General features: G+C 43.2%; 1 protein-coding gene across 7 annotated transcripts in view; it reads right to left on the reverse strand.

Moving 5' to 3' along the window:
- Positions 1-16475: 16475 nt before the first annotated feature.
- Positions 16476-19185, reverse strand: part of BMP2 (bone morphogenetic protein 2) — a 214660-nt gene continuing 211950 nt past the window's right edge. For all 7 annotated transcript variants that reach the window (XM_065682366.1, XM_065682370.1, XM_065682369.1 and 4 more), the window contains one exon: positions 16476-18200. In XM_065682366.1, the coding sequence (XP_065538438.1) occupies positions 17356-18200 (845 nt within the window). In that variant the 3' untranslated portion in view covers positions 16476-17355. The remainder of the gene's footprint in view (positions 18201-19185) is intronic.

Here is a 19185-nt window from a genome sequence, read left to right on the forward strand (position 1 = left end):
TGTTTAAGCTCTGAGAGAACACTGTTCACAGACGCCTATTTTCTCTTTGGGGTACAGTTAAACACCAAAGAAATCGAACCAAATACAATTAAGCAATAGCTAAGGGGTATGTAGTTTCAGATAAGTGTTAATAAATAATGGTATTTCTCTCTCTTTTTTCTATCAAAGGAATTTTTGAGGACTAGAAACCAGCCATTTTCCTGAAAACCTCAGTCCATTTGTACCTCCATTGCCATTGCGATACTAGGGATATATTCAGAAAGTCATGGAGCTTTTAGCTTTGGTGGCTGGCTAAGCAATTCACTAGAGCAGCACAGAATGGAAATGCTCTCAGGAAACAGGCAAGAAAGGGGAAGGCTAAAGAAAAAATAGGGGGTCCTGTATAAAATACGGGATCTGTTGAAAACATTGCAGGGGAAAGCTTTCACTCAGTTCTGCATCCAGCTCTCCCAGCACCTGCCTCCTGTCTCAAAACAAGTATTTCCACTTCAAGCAGCACAGAAAACAAGAGGCAACATAAAGCAGCCTGATTACCCGGGGTGTCCCGGCCATCTGAAGAAACTACTCTTTGAGCCACATCCATCCAGACACCCAAACACTGAGACACCCCGCATTGCTGTTCAGATCCAAAGTGTTGGCCAAGGTTTGCATTTCACTTGATGATTATTCTGAGGCAGCAAAATACGCTTGTACAACGCTCTGGAAACCCATGGATCCTTGCTGGCTTCAGAGCCTGGTGGAGAGATGGAAGCAACCAAGCTTTGTGCTAATACATTTTCCAGTTCACATCGAAACTCTGAGGGGAGACATTTGGCTGTTTCCTCAAGCACACGCTACCTCAAAATGGTTTTGCAACGAAAGTCATTCACATTGCACATCCGAGAGGTCTTGCAGGCTGCAGTGAAACCTCTGCTCAGTTACATGTTAACTGCAGGAGCAATGCTGAGCTGGTTTGGATTTCACCGTATTTGGTTTGACTGAACCGAAACCAACACAGAAAGCAGCCGGTGTGACCCAGTACCAACGAGATTCCCAGCTATCCTTTCCTGCCAGCGTCACTGGCGTTTGGGAGGTTTGCTTTGGTGACCTGTGGCCTTTCTTTCTTCCCACCCGCCTCATTCCTTCTTTCTTTGCTATGTATGTTAATTTGGGGAAAATCATAGCCTAGGGCAACACACCTGACTGCTTCCCACCCCAAAATCATTTACCGTTTAATGCACGGTTACATTCATTCTTCTGCCTTTATAGTTCCCTAATGAGCTTGAACTGCAATTAACAAAATGATTGTGTTCACTTTAGTACAATGCACCTGCAAATACCAGGATGGGAAGTCATATTTAAACCAAAAATACACTCGGTACAGATTGCAGCAGATACTCCAGCGAGGGCTTGAATTCTAACAGGTGGCAGCGGCTGCAAGTAGTTTGCTGTCTTTAAGGTTTTTATTCTAACTGGTTGAAGATGTTCTTGTATCATCTTCTCATCCACGGTGCAGTGATTTTGGGAGTAAACCTACAACATTCCACTTCATTTTTCTACTGAAATCATTTACTGTAGTGAATAATCCTTGTTGTAAAAGTTCAGATCGAAGCTAGTGTGAAAGTCCCTCTTTTCAAGATCTTTTCAAACCCGTTGTTAGGATTCATTCAAAAGTGGTATTTATGAGGAAGAAAAGCCTGCCCGAAATAAGTGATCAGTTATTTCTTACGTGATTTAACTGATATTGGACAGTTTCAACAGAGATGTGACATCCTAACCTGCACGCTGCAGCACATCTCCTGCCTTCAAATTTCTGATCACTTTGAGGAGAAGAAAAAGAGAACCAGGTTTTATCTTTTTCTTTGCTTGTTAAATGGAGCACAAATGAGAAATAACTTGCTACATGCAGAAGCAAGAACCTGCTACATTCCTATTGCTGCATCTATTGCTCTTGCCCAATGGTTTTTCTCTGTCACAAAATCAGGAATGCTGAGGTTGGAAGGGACCTCTGGAGACCATCTCATCCACCCTCTTGCTCATATAGAGCTGTTCCAGCTTCAGGTTAGGTCAGGTTGCTCAGGACCTTGACCAGTCAACTTCAGGAAATCTCTAAAAGTGGAAGTCTCACAACTTCCCAGGGCTCAAGTGCCAGACCACTGCTGCTGTGAGGAATTCCTTCCTTACATTCAGTCGGATTTACCCTTGCTATAACCTGTGGCAACTGCCTCCTGTCCTTCCACTGTGCACCTCTGAGATGAAGCTGCCTCCATCCTCTCTATAACCTCCTTTTGGGTCATGGAAGAGTGCAATGCTATTCCCCCTAGCTAAATAAGTTAGGGTTCCCCTACCTCTCTTCATGCATCACACAGTCCAACAGTGACCACCACAGCTGCTCTCACCAGTTAGCCAGTGTTTCTATCACAGAGGCCCAAACTGGACACAGTATTCCCGTGGTATTCTAACAAGCATAAACAGAGAATACTTAGTCTCCAGGCAACCCAGCATGCAGTTGACTTTCATTCCTATAGGAGACAGGTCCCTGACGCATGTTGGATGTAGTGTCTGTCAGGACTTCCAGCTCCCCTGTACCCTGTTTCTGTGCTGGGTAAGGGACCTTGCATTCATCTCTGCTGGACTTCAGGAGATTCCTGTTGGCTCACTCTTCCAGCTCACTCCTCGCCAGCAGTCTTGCTCTCCAGCTTATCGGCCACTTCTCCTGGGTTGGTGTCAAATGCAAACTTGCTAAGGATGCACCCTAATTCTTTGATCAGGTTTCTGATGAAGATGTTAAACAGTACCAGCCCCTTAGCTCACTCTGATGTGTCCTGTCCAGCCCCATGGGCTTTTACATGCCACATTTACCTTCAATTCTTTAATGCAGGTACCACCTCTTCCCCTGAGCTTTGCCACTATGCATAGAGGCCTGAAAGCAGATCTTGCTAATAAAGACCAAAGCAAGACATTGACTACTTCAGCCTTTTCCTATGCCTTTCATCACCTGACACATTTAGTAGAAGGCCCACATCTTTCTTGGTCTCCCTTGTGCTGCATGTAGAAGTTACCCAAAAGCCTCATCACTTCTAGTTCTAGCTGAGCTTTGACTTTCCTAACTCTGTTCCTACGTGCCTAGGCAACAGTTCTGTGTTCCTCCTTGGTTGCTTGTCCCCGTTTCCACCTCCATAGTCTTCCTTTTTGCATGTGAAATCAGGCAGGAGTTCCCCGTTCAGTCTAGCTGGTCTCCTGCTATACCTGCTCAGCATCCTGAACATCAGGATGGACTGTTCCTGTGCTTTGAGGAGGCTGGCCTTGAAGATCAAGCAACTTTCATGGGTCTCTCTGCCCTCCAGGGCAGACTCCCAGGAGATTCTACCTACCAGTTCCTTGAACAAGCCAAAGTCCACACGCTTGAAGTTTTGAGTGATTATGATACTACTTGCCTTTCCCATTTCCCTCAGGTTCTTAAACAACCACCTCATCCTGCAGCCATGCCACCCCAGAACAGTTCTTCCTCATTCATCCAGCACTGTGCTTCCATCATAAGCTCATCCAGCACCATCCATCAAATCGTTTTCCCTCACATACTCCACAGGTCTCCATCATTGCTTATGCTCCATCACACCATCCTTCCAGCACATGAGAGAGGGTTACAGTCTCCTATATTTAGCCTAGTATCAGAAAAATTAACCCACTTCTTGTTAACCAGGCTTTTGGATGTGTTAACAGCAGAATATTCCTATTCTGACTTTATAACTAAGGTGTATCATCATAGATATAATGTAGGATCACAGCTGGAATGCATACCGTGTAAATGCAACGATTGCAGGCAGCTTTGAAAGAGGTCCATTTTGACAACTCCACTTGCTGAGGATCCCTGGAGTACTTTATACAGTGTAAAGCAAAGGCAACACAACACAGAACTAATGCCTGAAGTGCTCTCTTACAGCCAATCTGGGCCTGCAGGTGAGCAACACCAGCTCATTTCAGTACCTGGTAAGAAGAGGCATAGCATGACTTACCTGGATGATGAAAGCACCAAAGCCAGACAGTCCAGAGGGCAAGGCCAGGAAATGAGTAAAGGAAGAAGTATTTCTGTACCTCATGGGCCCAATCCCCAGCATCAGTCAACTCCAGTGAATGCCAGGGACCACAGTTCATAGAAAAAAGATGGGATCTGCAGAACTGCAACTGGATAACATCAGGAACCTGACACTGGTTTTCTAATGGACTTGGATGTTGGCTGCACAAAGCACCTTTGCTGGTTTATAAATCAGAAAGCAAGTAGATTTTAGACCTGTGGCCAAATTCCCACTCACAAGCTTTCAACCCCACTGAACACAGAGTGAAAGGCAAACCTGGCCATCGGTATGAACCAGGGCTTGCTGTTTGCCCAGGCTCTGAAAAAGCCTGGTGATGTAAATGAATGTCCGATTTGACTGTGACTCATCTACCCTGTTAGACAGCCCTAAAGACTGGCCTGCCCTGGCTCTTCGACAAGTGGGAGCTCAGAAGAACCTCTCCTGTCCATACACTGATTATTAAGACATTCTTATCTCCTGGTCATCAACCTCCTTCCTTCCTATCTGAAGCCCTTAACTCCCATGCACCACCCCTGCCACTGTCCTCATCTGAGTACCTCATATATGTTACTGAATGTATCCCCACAACAGCCCTGCAGGATGGATTTCCTCCATGTTAGTAAGGGCAATGATGGGACAGCAAGGGCCAGATTTCTTTAAACTGGAATTTAGCTCAAGTTCATGCTAGCTTCAATAAACCTTTACTTTGCCTCTGAGCTGGTTGAGCTCATAGGCCTTGATTTTGCTTTGTGCTCCCGCAGTTGTCAGGGTTCAGGCCATGCGAAAGTGCCAAGTTTCACACTGTTTTGCACATGAAACCATAAATCCCTCTCCAGAACCCCAGGGGCATGAGGGGGGCCGCTGTTCAAAAGGTTCATGAACTTGCATATAGTTGGGCAGATACCAGAGCTTGTAACAATGTACTAAATTAACTTCTGTCCTAAAGTGTTTCATGGGCCGAGAATACAAAATATCTAATAAGAACATTCAGGTTTTGCAGAATTGGGTAAAAGAGCGAGCCCAAACCATGACCGTATTTTGTTCGTAGCTTTATCTTTTTCAGTTAATTCAATGCATTATTTTCTCCTGGAAAATCCAAAGGCAGTTTTCTTCATCTAAAGTAATTTTAACTTTTAGTAGGTATCTAGACACATTTCCTTCCCATTTTGTTTGCTTTTAAACTATGCACCTCCCAAAGACAAATGACCGCATTTTACAAGGTGAGACTACCTGAAAATGTTCATTAGCCCTAAAATACTCATTTCTTCTGCATCTCTTCCTTACAGATAATATTTGCTTGTACACAATATGAAGAAATAATGGCAGTATTTCTTACCTGCTCACTTCAGTAAAAACCTAAATCAAAGGTTTATAATAATAATACAGGCTTTATAATAAGACTGAGAAATATTTGGTCACCTGCTTAGCAAGCAGACATGTCAGCACAATAAGGAAGCACTTGGTCCATAGCTGAAAATCAAATTGCAAGTGAAAAGTGTATCTTGACAGCCAGATTTGAGACTTCCTTATAAGTAACAACTTACTCCATTGCCATCCTGGCATCATACTGCTAAGAAGTAAGAGAGCCAGATTTTCTTACCTACAGAGCAGTCACAGAGTCACAGAAGAGTTAGGGTTGGAAAGGGCCTTAAGATCATCAAGTTCCATTACAAGATGGAGCAATGAAAAGGACTCTGATTTGATTCATGCTGAAGTCACAAACACAACTGGTTCAGTGGAAGCTGTTTAGAGCAGCAGCTGTCTCTTTCCTTCATATTTAAATAGCAAAGCCTCATTTCAACATCTATTTACCACTGACATATCAATAACTTTTGCAACCAGGAAGACCAGATGTTTTGACAGCAGGTAACACTGCACAGTGCTTTGCATGTGGTTTGCAAAGCACTTTACTCAGAGGCACTGGGTGAGGGTCACCTCAAAGGCCAGTGACAAACCCAGGTCCTGGGGCCTTTGAAACATTTCTCTGTCCCAATAGACGTTCCTTTGGGAAAAGCAGCCCCCGATGGACAGGCACCTCCTAGAGATCCATCACTCTGCTCTTGAGAGTAGCATCAATAGTTACTGAGGATGGCTTTTCATTTCCTGCCTGCCCAGCACACAAAACTGACATGACTAAAGGGAGTAGTGAAAAAATGTAAGAATTGGAGGAACCTTTAATCTCTGAAGTTAAAAAGGGGGGAAAAAAAAGCAACCACTTACTAATGGAATGTTAAGATTGTGTATTAAACCCACAAAAGTCAGAAAACAAAGGAATTAAAGACTCCCTTGGCTCTTTTAACCCTTCCCTCTGCCTGCGTGCATTACAGGCTTTTCATTACACAACCACATAACACCAGGCAAAGGGACATAACCGTAGGTGATGTTAAAGGGGGAGTATGGCTGGTTATGAAGCCAAGCTACAGAAATGGAAAGGTTAATAACTAGTCATTTTATCTCATTAAAGTTTAATATTCACTATTAAAGAATGGCAAAGCACCAAAGAAACAGCAAGATGCTGTTATGGAGCTAAATGAAATACGGAATAAATGAGCTGTTCCTCTCAGTAAATATTTTGCTTGCAGTTTACTTGCAGATGTATTTGTCTCCCATGACCCCATATGATGGTAATATATCACAGTAAGTAACTATCCCCCAGTTTATGCCCTCATGTAAACAAGTCTCACTGAAACAGGCTAAGTTGGGCCTGCGCACAGCACCCATAGACATACTTGAGTCCCACACCTACAAAACTCAACATGCTCCCCCTTCATCCAACCTGCAAGCTCCATATCTGCTGTACCGTGAGTAGCTGCACACTTCCCAATCATTAACACACACATCCTCTTCATGCGCAAGGAAATATTATTATCCTGGTTTTACAAATGAGAATCTTGGGCACGGAGAGATTAAAGCTGAGCATTTCAAAGCATCCCAGTTAATTAAAATGACTGGAAAATGGGTGTCCAAATTGTTTAGATACCTTTGAAGTCTCGGAATAATTATATTGCTCAAGGTCACACAGGGAGTTTATGGCTGACCCACAACTTGAACCCAGATTTCCAGCGTCCCATTCCAGCACCTTAATCACAAAGCCATCTTTGCTTTCCAATTTAATACTGGCCAGACCTGGTCCGCATGCAAACTGGTTACCAACGGACGAAACCTGTTATTATGCCATATAATGTAGCTATCTATCTCTACCCTACAGGATAAACAGCAGTGCATTTGGGCATCTCCAGATTCTTTAAGGTACATATCATTACAACACACTTAGGAGGCAGGGAAGAGCTATGTAAGAACTAGCACACAAGGATGCTAAGGGACTCCTCCGACAGCGCACTCCAGCTTTGTCTCTCCTGTCCTTAGCATGGTGGCCATGCCTCTACACCACCTCTTTTTTCCTGATGCAGTATATGACTGGCAGCATTTCCTTCTAACAGGTTTAGCCCCCAAAGCCCACCTTGTTGCTACCAGCTTAGCTGTGAATTCCACCACCTTTTGTGACTAGGCCTGCTTGATACTACAGCCACCAGCGATGCTGGTTTTTGCCATCAGGATTGCTCCATTACAGTACAAAATAAACCCTCAAAGTTATTCAGAGTAGCAGCAGGACTTCAGCAAAAGAGCATACAGTCAAAGAGTCCTCTTCCAAAGGAAAAAACTCTGAAAGTACATGTTGGAGATGCCTCCACACCATAGGGACAGAAGAGCTTCTGCAGATAGCACCACCAAACATTAGCATTCTATGACACCCATTGGTCCTTCTCATGACTCTGGGGTCTTTGCATACAAGAGGGCTGTACTTAGCCAGCCAGTTTTGATAACCACTAATAACTTGAACTCAGCTTCTCTTGGGCTTACACTCCAATTACACACTGCTCTCATTTTGAGCTCATTTCGAGTCAGAAAGCTGCATTTTTCAAATGCTGATTCCTGTCCTGAGCACAAAGTCTTTGGGCCTTGCACTGATGGAGCTGCACAAAGTAGAACTTCCCAAAGAGGATTCAACCTTGGGTTCTCCCTAGACACACCAACACCCTCCAGGATGTGGAACGCAATGGAGGACAGAGATCACCATAAAACACACACACACACACACACACCACATGCCGACTTTTTATCACGGAGGTTGCTAATTTCCCATGCTAAGAACAACCTTTGGAACTAAAATGAATTATGTGTCTCATTCCGAGTGCATCAAAGAGTAGACAGCCTTTTTAAAGGAGTCAAGATCACCTCAGCTGTGCTTTTGTTATCTAGCCCAAGGTTAAGGATTTGGCCTTGGGCTAACAATTGGCTCAGAAAACCAGGATCACGTAATGAGAGTTCCAGGAAGAGAGAAAAACCAAAGCTTGGTAAAGGCACACTCTTCAAAGTGTCCCAGTGTTTGACCCTTTTGTTCCCCCTCCTCAGATGAATGAGGTAAAGAAGAGAGGAATGAAGCCTGAAACCCTGAAGGAAGTACTCTCATACAAGAAGAGCTGGAAAGACCTTCCCAGATCTTTCCCAGACACTCAGCCTTACAGATAAAGGCCTGACAACAATTCTTCCTCACCAGTTAGATGGAAAAGTTGGCAGTAACTCACTGCACTGCTCAGGGCTCAAGAGTAGAAGGAAAGAGCAGTGCCTGGTTTATTTGCTTAGATATAAAACATAAGCTGCTTCTATTTGAGAATTCAATCCAACCCTCAAAACCAGATAAATCTGAGACCCTCCAGCAGGTGAGAGCTGCAAAGCAAAATGTCCTGCTGGGTTATACCGGGTTGTCACAACTCCCGATCTGTTCTTGTATGTAGTTTGTTAGGTTGGTGGGGGATTTTTGTCAGAACCTGCACACGGGAGAGTCACTTCCTCAACTTCTGCTGCTGACAGAAACCAGGAGGCTCCGACCCACGCTCCCAACACCGTTTTCCCAGGGCTTGGTCCTCCTCGCTGAGGAACTCGGCAGTGGGCAGGAATCAGTAAGTCAGCAGGTGTGCAGGAGCTCTCTCTAAATGACTCTGCCCTCTAGGGTACATCTGGGTTATATTTTCCAAGATGAAAATCTTTCCATCTGCAAACCTGGGAGACTCCTTTGCCCAACGTGTCAAGAAGCAGTTAGCAACCATTCCTTAAAAGAATAAAAATCGCTACAGCAGGAAATATGAATCAATTAGTCTTTGATCCGCCCCTCAGTAATAACATCATCTAGAGCATGGGTTACTGCTAGTCCTAAGTAACCAAGAATGTTGATGGACTTTACAACTACCAGTGGTTAAGAAAAGGAGAACTTCGGTTCCATTTCCTTCTGATCTTTCCATCTCAAGGTGGCATTTCTGGGGCTTCTCCCCACACAGTGTGAGGAAACTTTATGTTTAAGAATCTCTGGTGTCCTCATGAGATTCCAACAGGAAAAGCTTTAAAGTAATCCTGCAAAATGCCCAGTCTGTTCACAGAAAGCAGCAGGATGATAACATACCCACCATTCATAGAATGGCTTGGGTTGAAAGGGACCTTAAAGCTCATCTAGTTCCAACCCCCTGCCACAGGCATGGACACCTTCCAGTAATCTACATCTTGTACAACAGGAATGAAAGAGTATCAATAATGCCAGTATTTTGCAGAACAAAACCGCTCATTTTTTACTTAAAGCTATGTGGTCCACCTTTGATTTACAGTGCCAGGGCTGGGAAAATGACCTCCATGTGCATTAGGACTTGGTCCAACAGCAACAGTTTGTGACATCAAAACTGCCTTTGTGTTAACATTATGATGTCAACTAGAAAACCAGGATTCCTCATGCAAACGGACAAAAATCAGCTGGGCTCTGAAACTGATTTGAAGTTAAAGATTTTTTCATTCAAAGGAAGAGAGAAAATGCAAGCAGAAAAAATATGGTAGAACTGTCCTTGAATTAAAACAACAGCCAGAGCGATGTTCTTCAGAAATAATACATACCCTGTCTCTCTTCCTAATTCCTCAGGAGTCAGTAACTCCTCTGGTCTATGAAGTCCCATACGAAGTTATCGATAAGTCATGAGAAAAAATGCAAAAGTCAAGATTATCATGAAATGAATCATTGTTTCTGGCCGTAAAGCAAAGGCATTCTGCTCAGCCCGCGTGTTTGGTGCAGCCGTAGTCAGATATCCCTTCCCCCTCTCATCACCACTGGCCTTGCAATTAAGCTTCAATATGCCTGTGTGTATATTATTGATGTGGAAACAGCTATTTCCATCATGCCACAGACATTCTATACTTTTGAAGTCTGTGGTTACAGAGTCATTATTCCGCACAACACTTTCCCATCACTAGGGTGTGCAGGATGCCATAAAAAAATGGGTTTGTGCAAGTTCCAAGCTACTGGAGTTATGTCAATAGTTACCTTAAATACATTCATTTCTTGTACGTGGTCACCCTGCTTTCTGAGGGTTTGCTTTAATAAAAAGGACCGGACGGCCTGAGAACGAAGTCAGTAGGTAGAGCTGTGCTGATTTGCAGATCTGCTTGATATTCCCATCTTTTAATCTGTGTGTTGTTTCCAGGATGATGATGATGATGATAGCAATAAAAGTAGTAGTAATAATAGTAATAAAAATACATTTGCTTCTGTTTGTAGTGAAACACTGCTGGAGTTGAATGCTCTGCTTTAATGAGACACGCTGAATGGAACGGTATCCCACAGTGCAAGAAGTACATGTCAGCTCTTCGCTGCCTTGGCATGATGACCCAAGCTACAGTACAATATTCATCATTTTCTTGGTGATCTCCCAGGAAAACCTTCTTAATTTAATCTCTAATGGGATTATCAGCCTCATTAAACTGTAGATCTGCCACAGGCCAGCTGTTGTGGGAAACTGAACTTTCAGACTGCTGTCAATTCACGGCTCTGACCTCTCCACCTGAAGTCCCTCTAGAAACTTTTAACGCTTTCAGCCTCAAAAGCCTGCAGGGTCCTTCCCCACTTCCTTCACCTACAACTTATTCCTGCAGAAATCCCTGCCTTTTTTGCAAACTAAAAGGGCACAGATCTGCTGCTTTCCTGGAGTTAAACCAATAATATCCAGCTGCAGCCCCAGCCCAGTGGCCCTGCTCTGAGTTCTATATGGGCAGTGCAGCACATTTTGCAGAAGCCCCTCCAAGAATGAAGCCTGAATAGCATTCATACATCTCATCCCTACCCTGCTTTACAAACCAAGACCAAGCTGACCCAATGCAAGTTTCCTACCTCTGGAGAAGTCCAACAACTCAGCCTCTGTTCATCCATCAAGGGCAATACAAGCCCAGGCAGGTATTACAGCTGAGTGCCTTCACAGCACTATGTAAATACAGATGCAAATGAGCTTTGGCCCTCAGACTTCTGGCAAGCTACAAACCCCATCCCTGGTGTTGTGAGGTGTCTCTGCTGCACACACTGGGTGCAAGCCTTCAAACCCTTCCCAAACCAGGATTCTTGCTGGAGGCAGGGATGGATTTGTCTCTTAAAGGACACAGAGCCAGGACAAACCCAGTGTACCTGCTTTGCTAAGTGACCATTGCACAAGGCTCGCAGACAGGAGGCTGCTAAATCCCAGAGGGCACTGACAGGTGACTCGATTCCAAAAAGAGAGGAAACTCCACCTTGGGAAACCATTACTGCTTGTTGCAGACACGGCTGGGAGGAATACAGGTAATGAAGGATTAGTACCGGAGAAACAGGAAAGAAGTAATCTTTAAGTTTGGAATTCCTTTTGTGCCCAAGCAAGGCAAGCGCAGTGGACACACACAGACGATTACTTTCTCACACACCTGCAAAACCTCTTAGGAGGATTAAACAAGAGATGTGGAGTTCAGCACAGTAAGGTTATATTCTGAAGGAGCTGGGATGTTTCTTCCCCTTGTACGTAGTAGTCTAACAAAACAAAAGACTGACGCTTCCCTCCAACACCCTTACAGCAATACTATGTAAAACCCAAGTATCCTTCTGAACACAGCTTCTTTTTCCTTTCCTATGTAACTAAAAACAAAGTAGTTTGTGCCTATAACAACCATTTATAAAGTCTTTAAAAATACGTTTTAATGCCTTTGGCTTTTCATCATTATTTTCAGCAGCTTAAGTCAACTGGGAACACAATTCGTGGTTCTCATGTTCTCGTGTTGTAAGAACACAACAAATCAAGTTCTCATAGCAGCAGCCTGTCCTACCAAAAGGGGTAGCCTTAACATAAAGGAGAAGATAAACATTCCATATCCATAATTAGATAAATAATACTTCAGGCAAGATATGGCACCTTTAAAAGTGCCTTTTCAGCCTTGGATTTTTTTCTCTGCTTGTTACTACAGAAACCATCTAGCAACCAGAATCTAAGACAGACTCCACCCAAAACAGAGAAAAACAATATAGACAGAGTAGGCTTTTCCTTCCCCCCACCCCTTTTATTTCCCCCCTTTTCCTTCCCCCTCCCCTTTCTCTTTTGGAAGGGTGGGTGCTAAGGAAAAGTCTCTCACTGTGCAAAGGACAGGAGCGTTTTGCATGCAGTTGAAACAGTAAAGCTCTGATTACAGATGGCAGAAATGAAAGCAGGGAATGAGTAATGAGCAATGAGAAATGCGTAATGCGGGATGAGGATATAATTTCCACACATCGGCTAAAGAAAGGTTTACACTCTTAAGCAATAAAAACAAACCATTAAGCCAGACCTGCACTGTCAGGAAGTATAAAACAGTTCTTGAAACTCTGCAGTTACTATACAAAAGCTTTTCATAAACTTTTGTTTCCTGATCTTTCATAAAACATTAACATTATGTTCTTCCATAAAACATTAACATCAAGCTGCCATATGGCAATTAGCTGCCTCCTGAAATCAATAAAAGAAAACCCCAAAAATCAACAAGTTTAGGAATAGCTCTATAATAAAATAGTTCAATAATTATCCTCTTCTAATAGTGGGTCTAATATAAATGCAGTCCAGATGAGCTCCTTCTCCAAAGCTCAGAGTGCAGTAAATCATGTTCCTCTCCAAGCCTCATCAGTACTGATTGTACAAGCGGGACCTCTGACTGCCTAATGGGGTGCAAGCAGGTGATAGCTTGGGGACCCCCAAACACAGTCATAATAGGAGCAGGAAAGGTCTCAATGCCTGGCTATGATGAGCCCAGGTTAGCGCAGCAGAGCAGATCCTGCTCTGTTGAAAATGGCCAATGCTCTCGGGAGAGCTTACCTCAACTGAAGATCTTCCCACAGCATTTCTACATGTTGCTGACCACAGGAGTCCAACTGAATTGTGCCCCAAAATTACCAAGCCACTCGACAAAGCTGTTACTGAGTCTCAAAAGGACAAGGGGAGATGCTGATCACATTTGTGTTTAGAGAGATGCTTATCTGAAACGCACAAAGGGTGATATTATCTATCACAATCTCTGGCTATATAGGTTGTATAAGTGCCTAGAAGCAATATGTTTAGGGGAAAACAGGCTACAGGGTAACAAAGGCAGTTTTGCCTTCCAGATCTTCTGCTTTTTCTTCTCTTAAAGAGGAAAATAAGACCAAAAAGCTCATTACTTCTTGTAGAGCACTATAACACTAAGTACTGCTAATGAACTAAACTGCTACTAAAGAACTGAAGTAATACTACAGAACAAAAGTAAGTACTACTAAAGTACTGGAGCACTGTGGTAACAGCATACCTCTAGTTTTTAGGACTATTTAGCACTCACTACCAGACTTAGATGATGATTCTGTGTCAGAAAGCCCAAACCTTAAGGACTGTCTGATCATCAACCCTATTTCACGGGGTTCAGGAACCCAGCTGATCTCTAGGAGAATTTTCTACTACTCATGTAAGAAAGTCTGATTCAACTCTTCTATTTGTAATCCCAAACAAGCTCTTCAGTGCAGCACTCTCACAATCTAGAGAGAGAGGTTAAGGGTTAAGGATTTAAGGTATGTTACAAAACCCATTCTGCAGAAATTTGTTGATGTGCTGAGCTTAACACCTGCCTATTTCCTCCTCAAAATCAGTAGAAAACCGGTGATCCTGTGACTAACACTGAGCAGGTATAGAAACGCTTACAAGAATGAGTCTTAATAGGTTTACAATTACACATTGGCCTCAGTGTATTTGACTACGGATGCAGTTCTTTCTCAAGCAACAGGAGGTTTGCCTTTACAGGGAATGCGGCATCATGCCATTAGCCAGCTACTGCTCATGCATAGACAAGAGCCGTAGCCAATTTTTGTGAAACAAGATTAGCATTAATGTGCTCTCGTGCCTTACAGGAGAAGTAAAGCAGTCACCACGGTAAAAAGCCACCCTCAATCTAGTCACAGATGAAGGGCTGGGAGCTGTGAAACTGAAGCCTTGCAACGCTGGAGTGTAAGATCTGGTTATAAGTGCTGTGGGTTCTTTATAGATCTCAGTAGGTCTGGGATCACACCGTTCCTGCTCATAGAAATGGTGCAACCTTCAACTTTTCAGCACTTTCTGTCCAGCTTTTGCAAGCTGAGGCTCTAGCATATATTAGCACTGCCATAACTTGACTGGTACAACTGTGCACTGCAGACAATCAACAAATCACAGAATCACAGATTAGTTTGGTTTGCAAGGGACCTTCAAAGCTCATGTGGTCCAACCCCCCCTGCAATGAGCAGGGACATCTCCAACTAGATCAGGTTGCCCAGAACCACATCCCGCCTGGTCGTGAATGTCTCCAGGGATGGGGCATCCACCACCTCTCTGGGCAACCTGTGCCAGTGTTTTACTATCATTGGAAAGAATTTTATCTTCACAACCAGCCAGAATCTCCCCTCTTTTAGTCTGAAAACATCACCTTTGTCCTGTCACAACAGGCCCTGCTAGAAAGTCTCTCCCCATCTTTCTTATAGGTCCCTTTTAAGAATTGAAAGGCTGCAAAAAGGTCTCCCCGGATGCTTCTCCTCTCCAGGCTGAACAACCTCAACTCTCAGCCTTCCAGAACCTTCACTGTAGCATATCCTGTGCCTGACAACCTCGAAAAAGCAACAGCCATAAAGTGTTCATCACCAGTCACACTGGCAACAAGCAAAAGGCAAACTAAAGTTCTGCATATGTCGTGTTCCCCCCTAAACACATGAGCCAAGAAAACAGCACTGTCTTTTGATAAAGCAGAGGTTGTCCACCCAGCAAGGCTGGAGGCTACCACATAGTATCAGCATGACAATAACATCAGCTACCTCTCAGAAATACTGCTGGTACAAAGAAACACAGAAGTTGTTATCAAGCCACACAAGCTTACAACTAATCTAAGAAACCTTTAGGAAAAATGGGAGCAGCAAACAGGAAACCAGTTTTTCTCTCATATCCTCTGTACCCCTTGCTTTTTGTGATGATGAGCCCTAGGGAACTGTTCTATACGAAGACCTCTAAGCCATCAGGTTAGCCTTTCTGATCAACAAACCTATGCGGTACCTTTGTTGTAACTGAGACAATTCTAGTGAAGAAGTAGGAGTTTGGGGAGGGCAGTGAGAAAGAGGAGGGTTCTGTTAATAGAAAGTTAGGCTAGTAGGAGACCCAAATCGGAAATTCCCAGAATTGCCTTAGAGAGGCCAGCTGCACACATGGCTTTAGGAAGCGCTGCTTCAGTTCACCAAATCCAGAAATGGATCTGTAACAGAACGGAAGGGAGTTCTGACATCTCTGGAGATACCAGCACAGTCATTATATATCCTCTAAACACAGTGGAGAGCTCCTGAAAGAGGCAGGAACTTACCACCAGCAGTCTAACACAATCTCATTCTATTCCCAGCTTCAGTGCACTCCACAGTGGATTGCTAAGAAGCTGGTTTAAGCTACTTTCTCATTCTACTGCTTCAGCACAGCTTTCACACAACAAGCAACCCAGCCTCTACATGCTCATCCCAGGTTCTACAGCTAGTAACCCGCCTGCCCTACCAGTCTTCAACTACAACAGGCACAATAAGTATTAGCCTTAATGCTGTTTTCCAGCTGCAAATCATGCTTTTGCCCCTACAGGAAGGATTTGAAGAGTAAGAAGTTATAAGCACAAGTTATCCTTGTGATGACTGCACAAGTGAACCATTTTTTCCTTACAGACTGGACTTTTCAGAAAGATCAGAGTTTTATGATTTATTATCTGACACAGATTGAAACATTTGGGAAAGGGGGAGGAAAAAAGGCTTTCAAACACAGAACCCTGGAAAAGAAGACAAGCCAATCTGCAAAACAGCAAACCCACCAGCTGAGGTTAGACAGGAGGCTGCATACGACAACAGCTTGCTGTATGTAGGGCAAAACCCGAAGATTAATGTCACTACAACACTCCATAGAAATGAGCTCTCCTCTGAGGTGAGGAAGTATGCAATGCTCTTCCGACTGGTAAAGGCAAGGGCTGGTACAAATAAGGTATTAATTCCTCTTTAGCAATACATAACCACCAAAAATAAAAAAAAAAAAAAAAAAAAAAAGATGACATTTTAGTTTTTATTATTTTATATTTGGCCAGGACTTTTAAAGGAAGGACTTTGAAAGGAAACATCAAACATTCACTTTTCTGTAGGTCTAGAAAGGATTCAGCCTTCCCCCACCCTCCCCACCTCCCATAGGGTTTCTATTGGCCCTTCTTAAATTCACACTGCAAATTAGTTGGGACTCGCAGTATTTATACTAGATCAGCAACGTCTGGTTCTTATCCAAATGTTCCACCTAAAGAGGACGCCAGTTCTCATGGATTGGACAGCCCACCCTGCAGCATTCCTGAGAATTGTACAATATAATCTTGAAAGTCAGCAGAGTGGATTATCCACTTTTTTTTTCTGGACTTGAACTTGTGACCTTAACAGTAGCACAGCAGAAAGCAAATGTGCTATGCACTTTGCCATAGTAACCTTCCATGTATTCTTTTTTTTTTTTCCTCCAACTTAAATACACACAATTGAAACAGCTACAATTTTGGAAAATTATGTACAAACCCTATATTTTTTGTTCTTTTCGATTACATATAAATACAAATTAGCTATTCTTCTAAAAAGTGGTTATAATAGGAAATAAATACAAAATAAGAATCTGACCATTATACTTCATGTGCTGGGGTGAACCCCATATAAAATGTACAACTAAAATACATTTAATCTTTAAAGGAATATTTCTCTGATTAAAATATTTGTTTTCCCAACTTTTTCTTTTCTTTTCGTAGACATAAATATATTTTCAAAATAGTTGTGTTTTTTTTTTTTTTCTTTTTCTTTCCATTTCATTACATAAATAAAGTCTTCATTGGGAAATATTAAAGTGTCAGCTTGGGGGGTTATTTTTAACCTTTTGTATTTGTCTAATATACTTTTGCTGTGTCAGCGGCACCCACAACCCTCCACAACCATATCTTGATAGTTCTTTAATACAACTTTTTCATTTTCATCAAGGTAGAGCATGGAAATAGCACTCAGTTCTGTCGGCACACAGCAAGCCTTGGGGATTTTGGAATTCACTGAATTGACCAAAGTCTGAACAATGGCATGGTTTGTTGAGTTTAGATGATCTGCCAGTGGAAAAGGACATTCCCCGTGGCAGTAAAAGGCACTATACCCCGGTGGGGCAACAATCCAGTCATTCCACCCCACATCATTGAAGTCCACATATAACGGATGCCTTTTGCAACTGTATTTGTGGCGTTTACGCTGTTTGTGTTTCGCTTGACGCTTTTCTCTTTTATGGAGCGGGTGTCCCTTGCCATCATGCCCAAACGTTACTAATAACGGCCTGAGCTGAGACCAGCTATCTTCATCCTGATGTAAAGACCTGCTAATCCTAACGTGCCTCTTGGAGGCACTGTTCTCTTTGTCCAAGTGAACCACCTCTACCACAAACCCATGATTAGGTTGTCCATGTGCAATCCACCTCAAAACAGCTGGCGTTACATCAAAACTTTCCCATTTACTTGCATTATGATGCACCAACCTGGTGTCCAAAAGTCTTGTGACAGGGTCCTTAGAGGTGGCTGTGGCTGGCTTTATAATTTCATAAATATTAATACGGTGATGGTAGCTGCTGTTGTTCTCAAAGGCTCCGTGCACCTGCTTCCGAAAAATCTGGAGTTCAGCTGAGGTGATAGACTCCTCATTAGGGATGGAAGTTAAATTAAAGAAGAAACGCCGTGCTGTTTTCCCACTTGTTTCTGGCAGTTCTTCCAAAGCTTCTAATTTGATTAAACGGGGAAAATAGAAAGAAAGAAAGAAAGAAAAATCAGGAACTGAGACAAGCAACCAAAGCCCTCACAGTCTGCTGCTGGCAACTTTCAAACAATAGCCAACGCATGTAACACACGAGACCTGCAGGTGGGAAATGCCACCGTCCTTGTCTTCCTCTATTTAGACAAGCACATATAGCATGGAGTTAAGAGTGCTTCACCCACTGTTAAGCATTTTGATTGCACACCGGTGCCCTTTGCATTCCAGGTGGTTATGAATGAGTGGCAGGAACCACACTGCATTATGCTGGAATTCAAGGGCACCAGTGAGAAAGCTCAAGCCTGACAGAGTGGCTCTGATGTGAATCCTTACAACTGGTTGAGGACTTAAGGCAACCGTTGCATTTCTGCCTTTTTCAAGAAGGTGGCTCTCCTATCAATCCCTTAAACTCCACCCTGAAAAATACCATTCCACAGTTTAGGTGGCTCAGGAATATTAACTTCTACATTCTTGTATCTGGATTAGAAACAAGTGAACTTAACATCTGTAACAGCGCTTTATGAAGCGCACCCTAGGATGTGCCCAAAAGGACCATAAAGAATGGCAGGAGGTGAAAAGGGGTGGATGCTGAAGGGATTATGAAATAAAATTGCTTCTGAACAATAGGTTTCTCAAAACCACACCAAAAAAGAAACTTGAAAAGTCACTGAACCCCAGGCCGTTCTCACCTTTGAGTCAACAAGTAACTGAATGGAGCTTCAGAGGGAGTAAAATGTACCTAGGGTTGCTGCTACAGCCACTGAAGAAATCAGAAGTATTTGCCAAAGCAATCTTCTCTCAAATCAATTTTGGTTTCTATTTTGGGTGCTAAGCATCCTGGAGAAACACTCACTTTCGCAGGGGAAGCCCTAACCGCTGTTAGCAGTTCTTGGTCACGTAACCATTCCCTGTTGAATCCAGTGCAACTTTTGGATAGGGGAAGGCTCAGCTTTC

Source organism: Lathamus discolor, chromosome 5 (genome assembly GCF_037157495.1).
Source record: "Lathamus discolor isolate bLatDis1 chromosome 5, bLatDis1.hap1, whole genome shotgun sequence".
Classification (NCBI taxonomy): Eukaryota; Metazoa; Chordata; class Aves; order Psittaciformes; family Psittacidae; genus Lathamus; species Lathamus discolor.